Here is a 22,574-nt window from a genome sequence, read left to right on the forward strand (position 1 = left end):
ACTTTTAATATAAATATCACAATTTGGGCCAATCTTCATGAACATTCCTTAAATTTAAGGAATCCCTTAACTTGAAATTCTCCATAGGAAAGCAATACAGATTTTAAGGAAGGCTCATTAACTTTTGTTACGGTTTTTATGGGGACACCTAAGTGAAGGAACTCCTTAAGGAAAGGGCATGTTTATGAAACATATTTTCCCATGGGATAGATTTTTCTTCCTACAGAATTTAGATTAATTTTCAAGACAGACTATGAAATAATCCTATGAGGTTTCTTCGTACCCTTGTAGTTGATGTTGCCATCCTTGTTTTTGTCGGCACTGTGTACGAGTTCCTCTACTTCGTCAAATGACAAGGCCTCTCCAAGGGTAGTTAGGGCCTGTCGGACCTGATTGACTGTTAGGAACCCCTTCATATCTTTGTCGAACACTCGGAAGGCCTCCATCAACTGCTTCTTGGAGTATGCGTCGATCCCTTCCTGCATCATCAGTGTAATAAACTCAGCAAGATCTATGCATCCGTTTCCTGTAACTCCGATAAAAATAATGTCAATTAATAAACATTAAGATTTACAGCAGATATGAAACTTATATGTACAGTTGTAATCATTAAGACGATGTAATGATTTTAGTGAGCGAATGTGTATTTCCTTATACATGTAGCCTTCAAATTACGAGTGCAGTCAACTTTTTCTATATACATTACCATTGCAGTAAACTTGTCCTATATACATGTGCATTGCCATTGCAGTCAACTTGTTCTAAATACATTACCATTGCAGTCGACTTGTTCTATATACATTACCATTGCAGTCAACTTGTCCTATATACATTACCATTGCAGTGAACTTGTCCTATATACATTAACATTGCAGTCGACTTGTCCTATATACATTACCATTGCAGTCAACTTGTTCTATATACATTACCATTGCAGTCAACTTGTTCTATATACATTACCATTGCAGTCAACTTGTCCTATATACATTACCATTGCAGTCAACTTGTTCTATAAACATTACCATTGCAATCAACTTGTTCTATAAGAATTACCATTGAAGTCGACTTGTTCTACATACATTACCATTGCAGTCAACTTGTTCTATATACATTACCATTGCAGTGAACTTGTCCTATATACATTACCATTGCAGTCAACTTGTTCTATAAACATTACCATTGCAGTCGACTTGTTCTATATACATTACCATTGCAGTCAACTTGTTCTATATACATTACCATTGCAGTGAATTTGTCCTATATACATTAACATTGCAGTCGACTTGTCCTATATACATTACCATTGCAGTCGACTTGTTCTATATACATTACCATTGAAGTCGACTTGTTCTATATACATAACCATTGAAGTCGACTTGTTCTATATACATTACCATTGCAGTGAACTTGTTCTATATACATTACTATTGCAGTCAACTTGTTCTATATACATTACCATTACAGTCGACTTGTTCTATATACATTACTATTGGAGTCGACTTGTTCTATATACATTACTATTGCAGTCAATTTGTTCTATATATATTATCATTACAGTCGAATTGTTCTATAAAAATTACCATTACAGTCGACTTGTTCTATATACATTACTATTGGAGTCGACTTGTTCTATATAAATTACCATTACAGTCGACTTGTTCTATATAAATTACCATTATAGTCGACTTGTTCTATATACATTATTATTGCAGTCAACTTGTTCTATATACATTACCATTACAGTCGACTTGTTCTATAAACATTACTATTGCAGTCAACTTGTTCTATATACATTACCATTACAGTCGAATTGTTCTATATAATTACCATTACATCGACTTGTTCTAATAAATATTACAGTACAACATTACAGTCGACTTGTTCTATATACATTACTATTGCAGTCAACTTGTTCTATATACATTACCATTACAGTCGACTTGTTCTATATACATTACCATTACAGTCGACTTGTTCTATATACATTACCATTACAGTCGACTTGTTCTATATACATTATTATTGCAGTCGACTTGTTCTATATAAATTACCATTACAGTCGACTTGTTCTATATAAATTACCATTACAGTCGACTTGTTCTATAAACATTACCATTACAGTCGACTTGTTCTATATAAATTACCATTACAGTCGACTTGTTCTATAAACATTACTATTGGAGTCAACTTGTTCTATATAAATTACCATTACAGTCGACTTGTTCTATATACATTACTATTACAGTCGACTTGTTCTATATAACATTACCATTGCAGTCAACTTGTTCTATAAACATTAATATTGAAGTCGATTTGTCCTATATACATTACCATTACAGTCGACTTGTTCTATATACATTACCATTGCAGTCAACTTGTTCTATATACATTACATTACATTGTCGACTTGTTCTATATACATTACCATTACAGTCGAACTTGTTCTATATACATTACTAATTGAGTACTTGTTCATTACTCATTGCAGTCAACTTGTTCTATATACATTACCATTACAGTCGACTTGTTCTATATACATTACTATTGGAGTCGACTTGTTCTATATACATTACTATTGAGTCAACTTGTTCTATATATATTATCATTACAGTCGAATTGTTCTATATAAACATTACCATTACAGTCGACTTGTTTTATATACATTACTATTGGAGTCGACTTGTTCTATATAAATTACCATTACAGTCGACTTGTATTATATATATAATTACCATTACAGTCAACTTGTTCTATATACATTACCATTACAGTCGACTTGTTTCTATATACATTACCATTACAGTCGACTTGTTCTATAAACATTACTATTGCAGTCAACTTGTTCTATATAATTATTACACGTGTTCTATATACATTACCATTACAGTCGACTTGTTCTATATACATTACCATTACAGTCGACTTGTTCTATATACATTACCATTGCAGTCAACTTGTTCTATATACATTACCATTGCAGTCGACTTGTTCTATATACATTACCATTGCAGTCAACTTGTTCTATATACATTACCATTGCAGTCAACTTGTTCTATATACATTACCATTGCAGTCGACTTGTTCTATATACATTACCATTGCAGTCGACTTGTTCTATATACATTACCATTGCAGTCGACTTGTTCTATATACATTACCATTACAGTCGACTTGTTCTATATACATTACCATGTACAGTCGACTTGTTCTATATACATTACTTTACAGTCGACTTGTTCTATATACATTACCATTACAGTCGACTTGTTCTATATACATTACCATTACAGTCAACTTGTTCTATATACATTACCATTACAGTCGACTTGTTCTATACATTACATTAGTCGACTTTCTATAAACATTACCATTACAGTCGACTTGTTCTATATAACATTACCATTACAGTCGACTTGTTCTATATACATTACCATTGAAGTCGACTTGTTCTATATACATTACCATTGAAGTCGACTTGTTCTATATACATTACCATTGCAGTCGACTTGTTCTATATACATTACCATTGCAGTCGACTTGTTCCTATATACATTACCATTGCAGTCATTTCGTCCTATATACATTACCATTGCAGTGAACTTGTCCTATTAACATTGCAGTCGACGTGTCCTTATACATTTCATTGCAGTCAACTTGTTCTATAAACATTACCATTGCAGTCAACTTGTTCATATATACATTACCATTGCAGTCAACTTGTCTATATACATTACCATTGCAGTCAACTTGTTCTATAAACATTACCATTGCAATCAACTTGTTCTATAAGAATTACCATTGCAGTCAACTTGTTCTATATACATTACCATTACAGTCGACTTGTTTCTATATACATTACCATTGGAGTCGACTTGTTCTATATAAATTACCATTACAGTCGACTTGTTCTATATAAATTACCATTACAGTCGACTTGTTCTATATACATTACCATTTTGCAGTCGACTTGTTCTATATAACATTACCATTACAGTCGACTTGTTCTATATACATTACTATTGCAGTCGACTTGTTCTATATACATTACCATTACAGTCGAACTTGTTCTATATACATTACCATTACAGTCGAACTTGTTCTATATACATTACCATTACAGTCGACTTGTTCTATATACATTACCATTACAGTCGACTTGTTTCTATATACATTACTATTACAGTCGACTTGTTCTATATACATTACCATTACAGTCGACTTGTTCTATATACATTACCATTACAGTCGACTTGTTCTATATACATTACCATTACAGTCGACTTGTTCTATATACATTACCATTACAGTCGACTTGTTCTATATAAATTACCATTACAGTCGACTTGTTCTATAAACATTACCATTACAGTCGACTTGTTCTATATAACATTACCATTACAGTCGACTTGTTCTATATACATTACTGTTGCAGTCGACTTGTTCTATATACATTACTTTTACAGTCGACTTGTTCTATATACATTACCATTTACAGTCAACTTGTTCTATATACATTACCATTACAGTCGACTTGTTCTATATACATTACCATTACAGTCGACTTGTTCTATAAACATTACCATTACAGTCGACTTGTTCTATATACATTACCATTACAGTCGACTTGTTCTATATACATTACCATTGACAGTCGACTTGTTCTATATACATTACCATTGACAGTCGACTTTTCTATATACATTACCATTGCAGTCGAACTTGTCCTATATACATTACCATTGCAGTCGACTTGTCCTATATACATTACCATTGCAGTCGACTTGTCCTATATACATTACCATTGCAGTCAACTTGTTCTATAAACATTACCATTGCAGTCGACATTTGTCCTATATACATTACCATTGCAGTCGAACTTGTCTATATACACATTACCATTGCAGTCAACTTGTTCTATAAACATTACCATTGCAGTCAACTTGTTCTATAAACATTACCATTGCAGTCAACTTGTTCTATATCATTACCATTGCAGTCAACTTGTTCTATACATTACCATTGCAGTCAACTTGTCTATATTACCATTGCACAACATTACATTGCAGTCAACTTGTTCTATAAACATTACTATTGGAGTCGACTTGTTCTATATACATTACCATTACAGTCGACTTGTTCTATATACATTACCATTGCAGTCAACTTGTTCTATATACATTACCATTGCAGTCGACTTGTTCTATAAACATTACCATTGCAGTCAACTTGTTCTATATACATTACCATTGCAGTCAACTTGTTCTATATACATTACCATTGCAGTCAACTTGTTCTATATACATTACCATTGCAGTCGACTTGTTCTATATACATTACCATTGCAGTCGACTTGTTCTATATACATTACCATTACAGTCGACTTGTTCTATATACATTACCATTACAGTCGACTTGTTCTATATACATTACCATTGAAGTCGACTTGTTCTATATACATTACCATTACAGTCGACTTGTTCTATATACATTACCATTACAGTCGACTTGTTCTATATACATTACCATTACAGTCGACTTGTTCTATATACATTACCATTACAGTCGAATTGTTCTATAAACATTACCATTACAGTCGACTTGTTCTATATACATTACCATTGGAGTCGACTTGTTCTATATAAATTACCATTACAGTCGACTTGTTCTATTACATAAATTACCATTACAGTCGACTTGTTCTATATACATTACCATTACAGTCGACTTGTTCTATATACATTACCATTACAGTCGACTTGTTCTATAAACATTACCATTACAGTCGACTTGTTCTATATACATTACCATTACAGTCGACTTGTTCTATATACATTACCATTACAGTCGACTTGTTCTATATACATTACCATTACAGTCGACTTGTTCTATATACATTACCATTACAGTCGACTTGTTCTATATACATTACCATTACAGTCGACTTGTTCTATATACATTACTATTGGAGTCGACTTGTTCTATATACATTACCATTACAGTCGACTTGTTCTATATACATTACCATTACAGTCGACTTGTTCTATATAAATTACCATTACAGTCGACTTGTTCTATAAACATTACCATTACAGTCGACTTGTTCTATATACATTACCATTACAGTCGACTTGTTCTATATACATTACTATTGGAGTCGACTTGTTCTATATACATTACCATTACAGTCGACTTGTTCTATATACATTACCATTACAGTCGACTTGTTCTATTATACATTACCATTACAGTCGACTTGTTCTATATAAATTACCATTACAGTCGACTTGTTCTATATACATTACCATTACAGTCGACTTGTTCTATATACATTACCATTACAGTCGACTTGTTCTATATACATTACCATTACAGTCGACTTGTTCTATATAACATTACCATTACAGTCGACTTGTTCTATATAAATTACCATTACAGTCGACTTGTTCTATATAAATTACCATTACAGTCGACTTGTTCTATATAAATTACCATTACAGTCGACTTGTTCTATATACATTACCATTACGTCGACTTGTTCTTAAAATTACCATTACAGTCGACTTGTTCTATATAAATTACCATTACAGTCGACTTGTTCTATATAAATTACCATTGCAGTCGACTTGTTCTATATAAATTACCATTGCAGTCGACTTGTTCTATATAAATTACCATTGCAGTCGACTTGTTCTATATACATTACCATTACAGTCGACTTGTTCTATATAACATTACCATTACAGTCGACTTGTTCTATAAACATTACTATTGCAGTCGACTTGTTCTATAACATTACCATTACAGTCGACTTGTTCTATATATACATTACCATTAGCAGTCAACTTGTTCTATATACATTACATTACAGTCGACTTGTTCTATATAACATTACATTACAGTCGACTTGTTCTATATAATATTACCATTACAGTCGACTTGTTCTATATACATTCTATTCACTCGACTTGTTCTATTCATTACCATTGCAGTCGACTTGTTCTATATACATTACCATTACAGTCGACTTGTTCTATATAAACATTACATTACAGTCGACTTGTTCTATATACATTACCATTCAGTCGTACTTGTTCTATAAATTAATAGTGCAGTCGACTTGTTCTATATACATTACTATTACAGTCGACTTGTTCTATAAACATTACCATTACAGTCGACTTGTTCTATATAACATTACCATTACAGTCGACTTGTTCTATAAACATTACCATTACAGTCGACTTGTTCTATATACATTACTATTGGAGTCGACTTGTTCTATATACATTACCATTACAGTCGACTTGTTCTATATACATTACTATTGGAGTCGACTTGTTCTATATACATTACCATTACAGTCGACTTGTTCTATATAAATTACCATTACAGTCGACTTGTTCTATATAAATTACCATTACAGTCGACTTGTTCTATATAAATTACCATTACAGTCGACTTGTTCTATAAACATTACCATTCCATTGCAGTCGACTTGTTCTATATAAATTACCATTAAAGTCGACTTGTTCTATATACATTACCATTGCAGTCACTTGTTCTATTAAACATTACTATTGCAGTCGACTTGTTCTATATAACATTACCATTGCAGTCGACTTGTTCTATATACATTACCATTGCAGTCGACTTGTTCTATAAACATTACCATTGCAGTCGACTTGTTCTATATAACATTACCATTGCAGTCAACTTGTTCTATAAACATTACATTGCAGTCGACTTGTTCTATATACATTACCATTGCAGTCGACTTGTTCTATATAACATTACCATTAACAGTCGACTTGTTCTATATACATTACCATTACAGTCAACTTGTTCTATATAACATTACCATTGCAGTCGACTTGTTCTATATACATTACCATTACAGTCGACTTGTTCTATATACATTACCATTACAGTCGACTTGTTCTATAACATTACCATTACAGTCGACTTGTTCTTTGACATTACCATTACAGTCGACTTGTTCTATATACATTACCATTGCAGTCAACTTGTTCTATAAACATTACATGCAGTCGACTTGTTCTATATAAATTACCATTGCAGTCGACTTGTTCTATATACATTACCATTGCAGTCGACTTGTTCTATATAACATTACCATTCAGTCGACTTGTTCTATATACATTACCATTGACAGTCGACTTGTTCTATATACATTACATTGCAGTCGACTTGTTCTATATACATTACCATTGCAGTCGACTTGTTCTATAAACATTACTATTGGATCGACTTGTTCTATATTACATTACCATTGCAGTCGACTTGTTCTATATAAATTACCATTGCAGTCGACTTGTTCTATATACATTACTATTGGAGTCGACTTGTTCTATATACATTACCATTACAGTCGACTTGTTCTATATACATTACTATTGGAGTCGACTTGTTCTATATAAATTACCATTGCAGTCGACTTGTTCTATATAAATTACCATTGGAGTCGACTTGTTCTATATGACATTACCATTGCAGTCGACTTGTTCTATATACATTACCATTAAAGTCGACTTGTCTATATACATTACCATTGCAGTCGACTTGTTCTATAAACATTACCATTTGAGTCGACTTGTTCTATATACATTACCATTGACAGTCGACTTGTTCTATATACATTACCATTACAGTCGACTTGTTCTATATAACATTACTATTACAGTCGACTTGTTCTATATACATTACCATTGCAGTCAACTTGTTCTATATACATTACCATTGCAGTCGACTTGTTCTATATACATTACCATTGCAGTCGACTTGTTCTATATACATTACCATTGCAGTCAACTTGTTCTATATACATTACCATTGCAGTCGACTTGTTCTATATACATTACCATTACAGTCGACTTGTTCTATAAACATTACCATTACAGTCGACTTGTTCTATATAACATTACCATTGCAGTCGACTTGTTCTATATACATTACCATTACAGTCGACTTGTTCTATATACATTACCATTGCAGTCGACTTGTTCTATATATACATTACCATTGCAGTCAACTTGTTCTATTAACATTACCATTACAGTCGACTTGTTCTATATAACATTACCATTACAGTCGACTTGTTCTATATAAATTACCATTGCAGTCGACTTGTTCTATATAAATTACCATTGCAGTCGACTTGTTCTATATAAATTACCATTGCAGTCGACTTGTTCTATATAAATTACCATTGCAGTCGACTTGTTCTATATAAATTACCATTGCAGTCGACTTGTTCTATATACATTACCATTGCAGTCGACTTGTTCTATATACATTACCATTGCAGTCGACTTGTTCTATATACATTACCATTGCAGTCAACTTGTTCTATATACATTACCATTGCAGTCGACTTGTTCTATATACATTACCATTGCAGTCGACTTGTTCTATATACATTACATTGAGTCGACTTGTTCTATATACATTACCATTGCAGTCGACTTGTTCTATATACATTACCATTACAGTCGACTTGTTCTATATAACATTACCATTCAGTCGACTTGTTCTATATACATTACCATTACAGTCGACTTGTTCTATATACATTACATTGGAGTCGACTTGTTCTATATACATTACCATTGCAGTCGACTTGTTCTATATACATTACCATTACAGTCGACTTGTTCTATATACATTACCATTACAGTCGACTTGTTCTATATACATTACCATTCAGTCGACTTGTTCTATATAAATTACCATTACAGCAGTCGACTTGTTCTATATAAATTACCATTACAGTCGACTTGTTCTATATAAATTACCATTGCAGTCGACTTGTTCTATATAAATTATCATTGCAGTCGACTTGTTCTATATAAATTACCATTGCAGTCGACTTGTTCTATATAAATTACCATTGCAGTCGACTTGTTCTATATAAATTACCATTGCAGTCAACTTGTTCTATATAAATTATCATTGCAGTCAACTTGTTCTATATAAATTATTTATTGCAGTCGACTTGTTCTATATAAATTACCATTGCAGTCAACTTGTTCTATATAAATTACCATTGCAGTCGACTTGTTCTATATAAATTACCATTACAGTCGACTTGTTCTATATAAATTACCATTGCAGTCGACTTGTTCTATATAAATTACCATTGCAGTCGACTTGTTCTATATAAATTACATTGCAGTCAACTTGTTCTATATAAATTACCATTGCAGTCGACTTGTTCTATATAAATTACCATTGCAGTCAACTTGTTCTATATAAATTACCATTGCAGTCAACTTGTTCTATATAAATTACCATTGCAGTCGACTTGTTCTATATAAATTACCATTGCAGTCACTTGTTCTATATAAGTCATTGCAGTCGACTTGTTCTATATAAATTACCATTGCAGTCGACTTGTCTCTATATAAATTACCATTGCAGTCGACTTGTTCTATATAAATTACCATTGCAGTCGACTTGTTCTATATAAATTACCATTGCAGTCGACTTGTTCTATATAAATTACTATTGCAGTCGACTTGTTCTATATACATTACCATTGCAGTCGACTTGTTCTATATACATTACCATTACAGTCGACTTGTTCTATATAAATTACCATTGCAGTCGACTTGTTCTATATAAATTACCATTGCAGTCGACTTGTTCTATATAAATTACCATTGCAGTCGACTTGTTCTATATAAATTACCATTACAGTCGACTTGTTCTATATACATTATATTGCAGTCGACTTGTTCTATATAAACATTACCATTCAGTCGACTTGTTCTATATAAATTACCATTGCAGTCGACTTGTTCTATATAAATTACCATTGCAGTCGACTTGTTCTATATAAATTACCATTGCAGTCGACTTGTTCTATATAAATTACCATTGCAGTCGACTTGTTCTATATACATTACCATTACAGTCGACTTGTTCTATATAAATTACCATTACAGTCGACTTGTTCTATATAAATTACCATTACAGTCGACTTGTTCTATATAAATTACCATTACAGTCGACTTGTTCTATATACATTACCATTACAGTCGACTTGTTCTATATACATTACCATTACAGTCGACTTGTTCTATAAACATTACCATTACAGTCGACTTGTTCTATATACATTACCATTACAGTCGACTTGTTCTATATACATTACCATTGCAGTCGACTTGTTCTATATAATTACCATTGCAGTCGACTTGTTCTATATACATTACCATTGCAGTCGACTTGTTCTATATAAATTACCATTGCAGTCGACTTGTTCTATATAAATTACCATTGCAGTCGACTTGTTCTATATACATTACTATTGCAGTCGACTTGTTCTATATACATTACCATTACAGTCGAATTGTTCTATATAAATTACCATTACAGTCGACTTGTTCTATATAAATTACCATTACAGTCGACTTGTTCTATAAAATTACCATTGAGTCGACTTGTTCTATATAACATTTACCATTACAGTCGACTTGTTCTATATAAATTACCATTGCAGTCGACTTGTTCTATATAAATTACTATTGGAGTCGACTTGTTCTATATAAATTACATTACAGTCGACTTGTTCTATATAAATTACCATTACAGTCGACTTGTTCTATATAAATTACCATTACAGTCGACTTGTTCTATATAAACATTACCATTGCAGTCGACTTGTTCTATATAAATTACCATTGCAGTCGACTTGTTCTATATAAATTACCATTGCAGTCGACTTGTTCTATATAAATTATCATTGCAGTCGACTTGTTCTATATAAATTACCATTGCAGTCGACTTGTTCTATATAAAACATTACTATTGCAGTCAACTTGTTCTATATACATTACCATTGCAGTCGACTTGTTCTATATAAATTACCATTGCAGTCGACTTGTTCTATATACATTACCATTGCAGTCAACTTGTTCTATATACATTACCATTGCAGTCGACTTGTTCTATATAAATTACCATTGCAGTCGACTTGTTCTATATAAATTATCATTGCAGTCGACTTGTTCTATATAAATTACTATTGGAGTCGACTTGTTCTATATAAATTACCATTGCAGTCGACTTGTTCTATATAAATTATCATTGGAGTCGACTTGTTCTATATAAATTACCATTGCAGTCGACTTGTTCTATATAAATTACCATTGCAGTCGACTTGTTCTATATACATTACCATTGCAGTCGACTTGTTCTATATAAATTACCATTGCAGTCGACTTGTTCTATATAAATTACCATTGCAGTCGACTTGTTCTATATAAATTACCATTGCAGTCGACTTGTTCTATATAAATTACCATTGCAGTCGACTTGTTCTATATAAATTACCATTGCAGTCGACTTGTTCTATATAAATTACTATTGGAGTCGACTTGTTCTATATAACATTACCATTGCAGTCGACTTGTTCTATATACATTACCATTGCAGTCGACTTGTTCTATATAAATTACCATTGCAGTCGACTTGTTCTATATAACATTACCATTGCAGTCGACTTGTTCTATATAAATTACATTGCAGTCGACTTGTTCTATATACATTACCATTGCAGTCAACTTGTTCTATATACATTACCATTGCAGTCGACTTGTTCTATATACATTACCATTGCAGTCGACTTGTTCTATAAACATTACCATTGCAGTCGACTTGTTCTATATACATTACCATTGCAGTCGACTTGTTCTATATACATTACCATTGCAGTCGACTTGTTCTATATAACATTACCATTGCAGTCGACTTGTTCTATATACATTACCATTGCAGTCGACTTGTTCTATATACATTACCATTGAGTCGACTTGTTCTATATACATTACCATTGAGTCGACTTGTTCTATATACATTACCATTGCAGTCGACTTGTTCTATATAAATTACCATTGCAGTCGACTTGTTCTATATAAATACTTTTGCAGTCGACTTGTTCTATATACATTACCATTGCAGTCGACTTGTTCTATATACATTACTATTGCAGTCAACTTGTTGTATATACATTACCATTACAGTCGACTTGTTCTATAAACATTACAATTACAGTCGACTTGTTCTATATACGTTACCATTGCAGTCAACTTGTTCTATATACATTACCATCGCAGTCGACTTGTTCTATATACATTACCATTACAGTCTACTTGTTCTATATACATTACCATTACAGTCGACTTGTTCTATATACATTACCATTACAGTCGACTTGTTCTATATACATTACCATTGAAGTCGACTTGTTCTATATACATTACCATTACAGTCGACTTGTTCTATATACATTACCATTGAAGTCGACTTGTTCTATATACATTACCATTGCAGTGAACTTGTCCTATATACATTACCATTGCAGTCGACTTGTTCTATATACATTACCATCGCAGTCGACTTGTTCTATATACATTACCATTGAAGTCGACTTGTTCTATACACATTATCATTGCAGTCGACTTGTTCTATAAACATTACTATTGCAGTCAACTTGTTCTATATACATTACCATTACAGTCGACTTGTTCTATAAACATTACCATTGAAGTCGACTTGTTCTATATACATTACCGTTGCAGTCGACTTGCTCTATAAAGCGTCGTATTTCATCGTCAGTTGGTGCCTGTCCCATGGAGAGCATCATGGCCGCCAACTCCTTAGAATTGATAAGACCATCGCCGTCCTTGTCAAACAAATCGAATGCTTCCTTAAATTCTGTACAAAAAAAAGAAATTAGCTTAATTCTGTTTATTAATATACTCACCATGGTATAGCTGGAGTTGTGGTTAGGGAAACTTATGAAAAAACACAATCAGAAGAGCAGTTTTGATTAAAATCTGTCACCCGTTCTGGAATGAGGAAAATGACATTTTTCAGCAATTTTTTGAACGGTCTTATAAAATTTAGATTAAGATATAGTTGGCGTATCCAACTATATCTTAATCTACGCAGACGACACGGTGACCCGTTATGGCAATTGCAGTGGTTACGTTGGGGAAGCAAATACAACGAAACACGTCGATAGTAATATCGACAATAATTCCAGTGAGACTGGGTCTGACAACTGTTGGGAAGGTATTGACTTGTAACGAATCACTGATTAGATATATTACATCATAGCAGTACATTAAATACATTAATGTTAATACATTAAAGTAACACGGCGCTTCACAGCCATGGCCAGTTGATGACTTCTTTACGGTCATGTGCCATATATCTGCATGATATTGAACTCGGGACAAATACCACATCCAAACATATGCAAATGACACTGAAGAGAGATTTGTCTGATACCCTTGTTAAACACACACACACACATACACACACCCTCTCACACACACACACACACACACACACACACACACACACACACACACACACACACACACACACACACACACACACACACACACACACACACACACACACACACACACATTCACACATTCACACACACACACGCACACACACAGAAACGTGAATCAAACACCATTTCCGTCAAAGGTTTTGTCTTTTTCTAAACTAGCCGATAAAAGGCATGGTCAGATTTATTTTAGTACACCTAATTCTAAACGCCGGGTCAATGTTTAATCTCAAAACTTTAACGTTGCGGGAGTTCTTTCTCTCGCGTTTGGTCTAAGTGACCCGTCCTTACGCATTAATGCAAATTTAAAACAGAATGAAGTTTTGAAACAATAAGTTGACTTCAGTTGAGCTGCTACGTACTCAACTAGTTTAGATGATGAGTCGAGTAAAATAAGTTACTGATAAGCAGTGTGGATCGAGAGAAAGGAAATAGTATAGAGATGCTACTTAGATTCTGGCTTACTTGTAGCAGTAGGACAGTCTCAAGACAATCTCAGATAGATAACAAATCTGACGATAGAGGGAATTACTTTGAAATTATGGTACTGCAAATTTAGAAAATAATTGGAACTTAAATGTACATATCATTAGTCCTATGAAAGGTAAAAGGTCATATTTAGATGTTATGATTGACAATAAAACGGCCAGTAAAACCAGCACTGTGATAAAATGTGTTTATTTAAATCACTTAATTGTCGTTAAATCGAAGATAGTGTGAAATTATCAGGATGCAAATTACACTTTTTTTTACCATAACAAATTTTTATTCAATGTAACATGTTTAATATCATACAGTGTTCCTCCAACAGAAGGCCTCTCATACATATTTCCATATTTTTATATATTTTCCCTCTCTTCGTTAAAAATATTGTCTCAGTTAAAAATAATTAGAAGACATATTCATAGAGTATATGATATAGTTACAGAAATACGTATTTACCACTTACCTCTGTATTGTTCCGAGCTTATCTTGTCCATCGTTTATTCTAAACAATAACCGAACACTGATCTCAATGTTTGCTACACTTAGAACTATAGTAGGCGAATGTGGAGAATGGTGGTCATGCACGCTTCACTTTTACTCAGAATGTATTACAAACCATCGCAGTTATCCTTTCATTGCGAAGTTTGTGCGTAATATGTGACCTGCAGGTTTAAACCTATCGCTGTTGTATCTCTTTGACCCAATGATCCCTAAGTCAGTCGCACATTTTTCCTGTGTGGATACCGTCTCTCTTCCTCGGTGACGTCTGATTCAAACTACTCCTATAAAACAACAATAAACATGTTTTATAGGATAAAGAAACACAAATCGTGTTTATCTGAGGATGCTCTCATAGATCATCAAAGTATCTTCTTGTGTTTATATTACAGACTATTTGTTATAGCTTTGTATGTATATTACCTAAAAAAACTTAAAACCAAAAATCAGTCAATATAAGGATTATTTTCAATATCTTTTGGGTTTATGAAATCATAGACGGAAGGACATTCTTCATAGACGCAAATAATCTTTATCATTTAATTTGAATAACTCAGTAAGGTACTATTTAGGCATTAATATGCGTATTTTTATTTTGTTTTAAAATAAAACAGATCAATTGGAGGCTCATTGATATTTTAGCCAATAGTTTAGTTTGGCCAATGACTGTGCCACTTTTTATAGTGTAACATTTGAATTAATTATTCCATAATAACCGAAGGCAAATATCACTGTAAGGGTCGCATTTCAAAACAGACGCTCCTACTTCTTAGATTGGCAAATATCATTCTGTAACTTAGGCTTTTAATCAAAACAATCGACTTTAACACAGTATTTAAATATAAAACGTTTACTGAAATCTATCGCCATCGACGTCGGAGAATCATTAGGCCTACGTGTATGAAGTTCAATGTCAATTATATTAACAAACTCGGTAGTCATTTATGTCAGCGAGCTACATGCTTAATTCTAGATATCTAGGCCTTCCAGAACTTAGGAAAAGTCATTTGAAGATTTTAGGATTTTGGCCCATGTGACTTTTAATGACGTTCAATGTCAATCATATGCTTAATCTTAGGTCTCGAGGCCTTCCAGAACTTGAGAAGAAATCATTTGAAGGTTTTATGTTCAGGATTTTAAGTTAATGACTTTATTTTCCTCATGGAACTACTTAAGATGCATGGTTTAAAAATACTGAAATACTGCACAGGGGCACGTAAATCATTCCCCATGTGAAACAGTCGTTATGTACGGCATGTCCACATTATCACTAGATTTTACGTAATAAACACAGCATGTTCAGTTGAAGTGTGTACTAATACACATTTACTAGTAAATTAAAACACATGTCATTTAAAAGTATTGGAGACCCTTTGATATGCACATGCATATTATGACGTTTCAGGTTGCTGCTCGTATGATTTTTGTGAAAAATGAATTAAATGATACACTATGGTCAAAGCCCCCTGTGATCGCCATTTCAACTGTTAGAAACGGTTGATCAACTAACTTACGAGATATGCACTTAGTTAAAGTTTATTTTGTAAGCCAATACGAATAACTCAAGGGATCAGATGCATTTCTCGATTGTTTAAACATACTACAGTAACTCGTTTAAAACTGTTAAAGTTATATGGGCCATAATTTTCAAAATAATCATATTTGTATCTGTAAAGTGCAGTGAAATGAGTGCATGTACACCATGAAGCCAAGCTGTGATCGACAATTTTACAGTGAAATTTATTCGTAATTGTTAAATTATTTCTGCAGGTATGTTTCCATCTTACCATACATAAGGCTTACATCTTGTGTTGTAGATTCTGTGTATAAGGCATCATACATGTTTGTCTGTCCATTTAAATAATTTTCACAGCTTAATTCATCAAACATGACGGTTTTTAATAGATTACAGAAGAAAAAATAACATGTCAATTTGTTTGGCCATTTATGGCATTATATCTAAATGTAAATGTATAATATATGCTTCTACTTTAACTTTTTCCGTATTTAACATAGATTGTGCACGTGGTTTAGCCATCCTCGGTAACCCAGGCGATATACACTAACGTTGATAAGTGTAGCGTGTAGCAATCTGATTAAAATACAGATCTTTATTATCACTACGTTGGATTGAACGGAGTGGTTATAAGGATATGTGTTTTAATCAGATTGAGCATGTCACATGTAGTGTAGTGCGATCACCCGTGGGTCTCCGACGATGGGTTCAGCCAGTGTTCAAATTAAATGTGTATTAATTCAAGCAGGCGTCAATTATTTCTGAACGAAAAAGTTTCAACATAATAATGTACACGTTTGTTCTATTGCTGAAAACCGGTAACGTACCTGTATAAATTATAGTTTGAATTAGATTAACTGTTGTTGGCGAGTATAATAAGTGCATAAGATCAAAAGCAAATTAAAAATGAACTCGAAGAATTCCAAATAACGTTTCATATTTCTTCACGGCTTGTGTAATATGTATGTTAATGTTTTCACGAATCAATAAAGCTATTACAATCACAGGGACTTGTAACGTAGGTTGTGAGAAAGTCTGCTGTGTATACATGTGTACGATATACTATATAAAAGGACAAGGGAACCAACGGCTCGCTTGGAAGAGGTACACCTGCCTCTACAAAAGTCGCCCGTATTCCGTCAAACATTGATAAATATGTACATATTCAATACCAATATATTCTTAAATAAATTTTCGACATGGAAAACACAACTTTAAACACGAAATAATATATTAACATAACTTTATTTCACTATAAACGTGGAAAATGCAGTCAGATATCACCGATGTCGTTTTGCCTGTCCACTGAAATCTAGGTTAAACACGTTTGTGTGGATATTGTGTACCCCATACCCGGACCCGGACTGGAAACACCATATACCCGGTGTCTGTACATTAAACGCTACAATATCAATGTGGTAACGGTCAAGTACAACATTAGAGTCTCCATTTAAGTTAGATTCTTCAATTAATGATATATGCATCTCAAATAAAGGTTCTTCTAAGAACCTAAACCGTGAAACTTAATTTATACAAAGTCTGAGTACAGAATTTCAGTGTAGTATCGGGTAAGGGCGAGTACACCAAAAAGGCACCCATCATCAATTACAATATGGCGGATTATACGAACAAGAGTCGAGTGCTGGATAAAAGAAGTGTGATTCCTCGCTTAGCTGTTGAATTGGATTAATGAAAGAGTTATCAGAGATAGCCTATTTGTATTTGCAATGGGAAAATATCACCAGAAAGTGAAATGAATGCATACAAAATTTGTTACAAGGGAATATGAGTGCTTTTGACCTAGATTTTACTGGACAGGCAAAACGACATAAAATGTTAATTTCATAAATCAAATAAATAAAAACCTGAATTAACAAAATCAACGTCGATCTCTACTGTATGGTGCCTTGCTGCATATATACACAGTGTTTTATGAAAGAGTGGCCTTTTATTTCCACTTTAAAGACCAGATGTCGACATCAATAACTGACAAGTCGGTGTCACACCCGAGCATAAACACGATTAATCGCCGGGTTACCGACTTTCTACATAATGATTCCAAGATGGCAGAAATATGCCACCATAATTATTCTAATTACTGGTTTATGTAAATAATGAATGTACTTGCAATATTTCCAACGTTCGACATTTTTATTTTGACGTCATTCCGGTGATTGTGACGTCACTGTTTGGCGGGACTGACTGCCGTTTCATTCACTCCTACTAAAAGTGACGTCACTGGAATGTTCGGGATCAAGTCATCAAATTAGAAATTGAATTAAACGAAAGAAATTAAACATTTATTTACTGACATCGTAATATTTTCCCATTGCAACTATTACAGGAAATTCTTATTGTCAAGGTATCGAGTTCTGTGCCCGACTAATGTCGATATTAGTGCTGAAAATGCATTGTTTCTTGATATTGTTCCGCTTCCTTTGTTGACTTTAAATTCGTAAAATGAACTTAACCCGCGAAGGGCGTCAGAGCGCTTGTTTTCAACGGGAATAAACACCGAAGTGATAAAGACCTTCCAAGTATGGCAACAGTAAATATTTGCATTAGGGAAATAGGGACACAAAAAGTAAGTAAGTTACACTACATTAATTTTGCGGGAACACTTCAAAATCGTTCTGATTTCAGAACAATTGGAATTATGAAGATACCTCTTGCACCTCTTACAGTATTTTTAATATAATTTTAGGCAAAGCCTATGTGGTGAGAGCGCAGCAGTTAATCCATTCTTTCGTTTTTTTTTGTGTTTTTTTTTTAAATGTGTAACTAAATAGAAAAATATGCCAGGTAAATAAAGGATTTCCAACGGCGAAAGAGTAATCTCCCCTGATCCTTCAGTCTTATCGATATTGACATGTGTTTTGTTTTTAAAGCTTATTGGATGCGCTGAATAACTCTACTGCTAGAAACCATTTATAGAATTATTCATTATTAGAATCATAGCTTTGCTGAATTACTGGCATTGCGTTTGTAACAAGAAAAACAATAATGAACACAGGATACTTCTACTTTCACTTTCTGCAAAAATACGTGACTGCGGCTACAAATTATATCTCAACGTCATTCTCTGTTGCCAGGCGGAAAATTCTGAAGAAACTGCTCACTCAAAACGGCTTTTAAGTTAAGATTCAAGACAAAATGTAATTGTTAGATTCAGGTAAGAATAAATTGGAAGGTTTATCTTTCACTAATGTTTTCATTTTGAATTTTTACCAACCGTTACTTGTTTGTAATCACGCGAGAGTGTGATTTTGTAATCACGCGAGAGTGTGACTTTCGATACTGTCTTGCGCGATGCTGGATCTTGTGTTGACTTCCTGTTTCCGGTTTTTGAGAAAGTTTTCCAACTATACATATATTGGATGATTCACATAGAATAAAGTTACCGAGACACCTCTATCACAAGAGTTCGCTGCGCTCTCTAATATGAATTTAAGGTAAAGCCTCAGAAGAGCGCAGCTACATGTCAAAGATTATAACATCATAAGTTTATATTGTCTATATTTTTCTACGAGATTAACAATAAAATATTTCACTGACATACACATACTATCGATAGTTAGAAAGAATTCAAAATAATCCAAATGGAATAGTTCAATTTACTTCAATCTTGTTTTTATCAGATGCAGAGAAAACTTGGCAACATGCCATGCTATCAAAAATACGGGCGAATATGTGCCGTCGTCTTTGACGTCAGGTTTTGTGACGTCACTGCTGACGGTCCGTGCGCTTGAGAACATATGCAGTATATATTGGACCAGTACATTTATTGCGTTGTTCTTGTATATATAGGTAAATTAAAACTACTTACAGTAATTTTGAGGCGTATACTAATAACACATTTAGTCTAGTACAGAAATTTCCAATCTCGTCGTGCTGATAACGAGAATTAAAACATGGCTGCCTACATGGAGGCGCGAGACTATTCCCGCGGGACACAATTTCAAAGTCCAAGGGGTACTGGAATGTATTGGAATTTATATGCTCACACACGTGTTATGGTTAGTAGAGCTTCGCTCTACGCGGCCTTCGGCCGCGCAGAGAGCTGCGCTCTTCTTTTTATTATTATAATATATAATGTAAGTTAACAAGCTAACCGATACTTACATTATAAGAGCGCAGAGACCCATGTGACGACATAAAGGACAACATGGTAAGCATCATTGGATGTCGACGAATGATTTGCCTCCATATATGGTAAACTGAAGTCGTGATAAACTACCAACTGCATTAATGTAAGTTCTCTCTAACTGTGACAATACACAGTAAACTTGCCAAGTTAATGTATTTTCATCAATTTGTACGCAAATGTGCCATGCAACAGTGCGATAATGTGCCATGCGACAGTGCGACATTGTGCCCTGTGACAATGTGTTTGTCACATTGAGCCTTGTTGAACTGTTGCATTGTCGCCAATGACAGTGCGACAAAGCCTAAATCAATCACTATAGAAATCAGAAATATATAACTTTCAACTAATCGAATGAAAGCGAAATTTGGCCATATTGACTTACGTTTCAAAATAAGTACATCCTGTAGATTGCCTTTACAATACTTATATATTTTCTTCTCTCGCAAATGGTAATCACGTGACGTGGCCGTTGTTGGAGACTATAAGTTTCAGATTTCCAAGACCAATATGACAATATGAAGGGCAACATGGTAAGCATCCTTGTATAACGACGAATGGTTTGCCTCCATATATGGTAAACTGGAGTCGTGAAAATTTCTAAACTGCTTTGACGTAAGTATACTCTAACTGTGACAATACACATTAAACTTGCCAAGTTAATGTATTTTCATCAATTTGTCCGCAAATGTACCATGCGGCTGCGCGATAATGTGCCATGCGACATTGTGTTTGTCACATTGCGCATTTTTGCACTGTTGCATTGTCCCCATTGCGACAGTGCGACAAATCCTAAGTTATCACCATAGAAATCAGAAGTATCTAACTTTCTACTAATCGAATGGAAGGGAAAGTCGGCCATGTTGATTTACGTTTCAAAATTAAGCCATTCAAGCCATTACAATAATCATATATTTTCTTTTCTCGCAAATAGTAACCACTAGACGTGGCCGTTGTTGGAGACTACATGTTTCAGATTTCCAGGACCCATGAGACGACAGGAAGGGCAATATGGTAAGCATCCTTGGATGACGACGGATAGTTTACATCCATGAATGGTAAACTGCAGTCGTGAAAAACTACCAACTGCTTTTAGGTAAGTATGCTTTAACTCACGTGAAAAACGTATATCCAGAATACCTGCTATATTTAATTGTAAAGAAACTGTTAAAATTAATGTATTTGTATCAATTTGTGCGACAATATGCAATTGTTGAATTGTGGCATGGCATATGTCCACCGTCGCATGCTCATCATTTACGATTCGAAATTAGCACGTCATACTGCTATTACACTAATTATATACTTTTTCTCTCGCAAATGGTAACCCCGAGACGTAGCCGTTATTGGAGACAAAGTAATTAAGCATCCTTGTCGACTCATGGTTAACCTCCATGAATGGTAAACTGGTGTGAAAACTACCAACTGCATACTTCATCTTACGTGAAAAACGTTTATCCAGAATACCCGTTAAGTGTAATGGTAAAGAAAATGTTCCAATTTAAGAATTTTTATACATTTGTGCGACTATACGCCATGCGACA

The 22,574-nt window shown here is 33.7% G+C and overlaps 1 protein-coding gene across 1 annotated transcript in view; it reads right to left on the reverse strand.

Annotated features, from left to right (window-relative positions):
- The window catches only part of LOC138320192 (uncharacterized), a 40,212-nt gene that overhangs the window by 914 nt on the left and 16,724 nt on the right, over nucleotides 1-22,574 (reverse strand). The window contains exons 7-8 of the mRNA XM_069263237.1: nucleotides 13,594-13,737; nucleotides 284-526 (exon numbers count right to left, since the gene is read on the reverse strand). Of these exons, the coding sequence (XP_069119338.1) occupies nucleotides 284-526; nucleotides 13,594-13,737 (387 nt within the window). The remainder of the gene's footprint in view (nucleotides 1-283; nucleotides 527-13,593; nucleotides 13,738-22,574) is intronic.

Source organism: Argopecten irradians, chromosome 3 (assembly GCF_041381155.1).
Source record: "Argopecten irradians isolate NY chromosome 3, Ai_NY, whole genome shotgun sequence".
NCBI classification, from domain to species: Eukaryota; Metazoa; Mollusca; class Bivalvia; order Pectinida; family Pectinidae; genus Argopecten; species Argopecten irradians.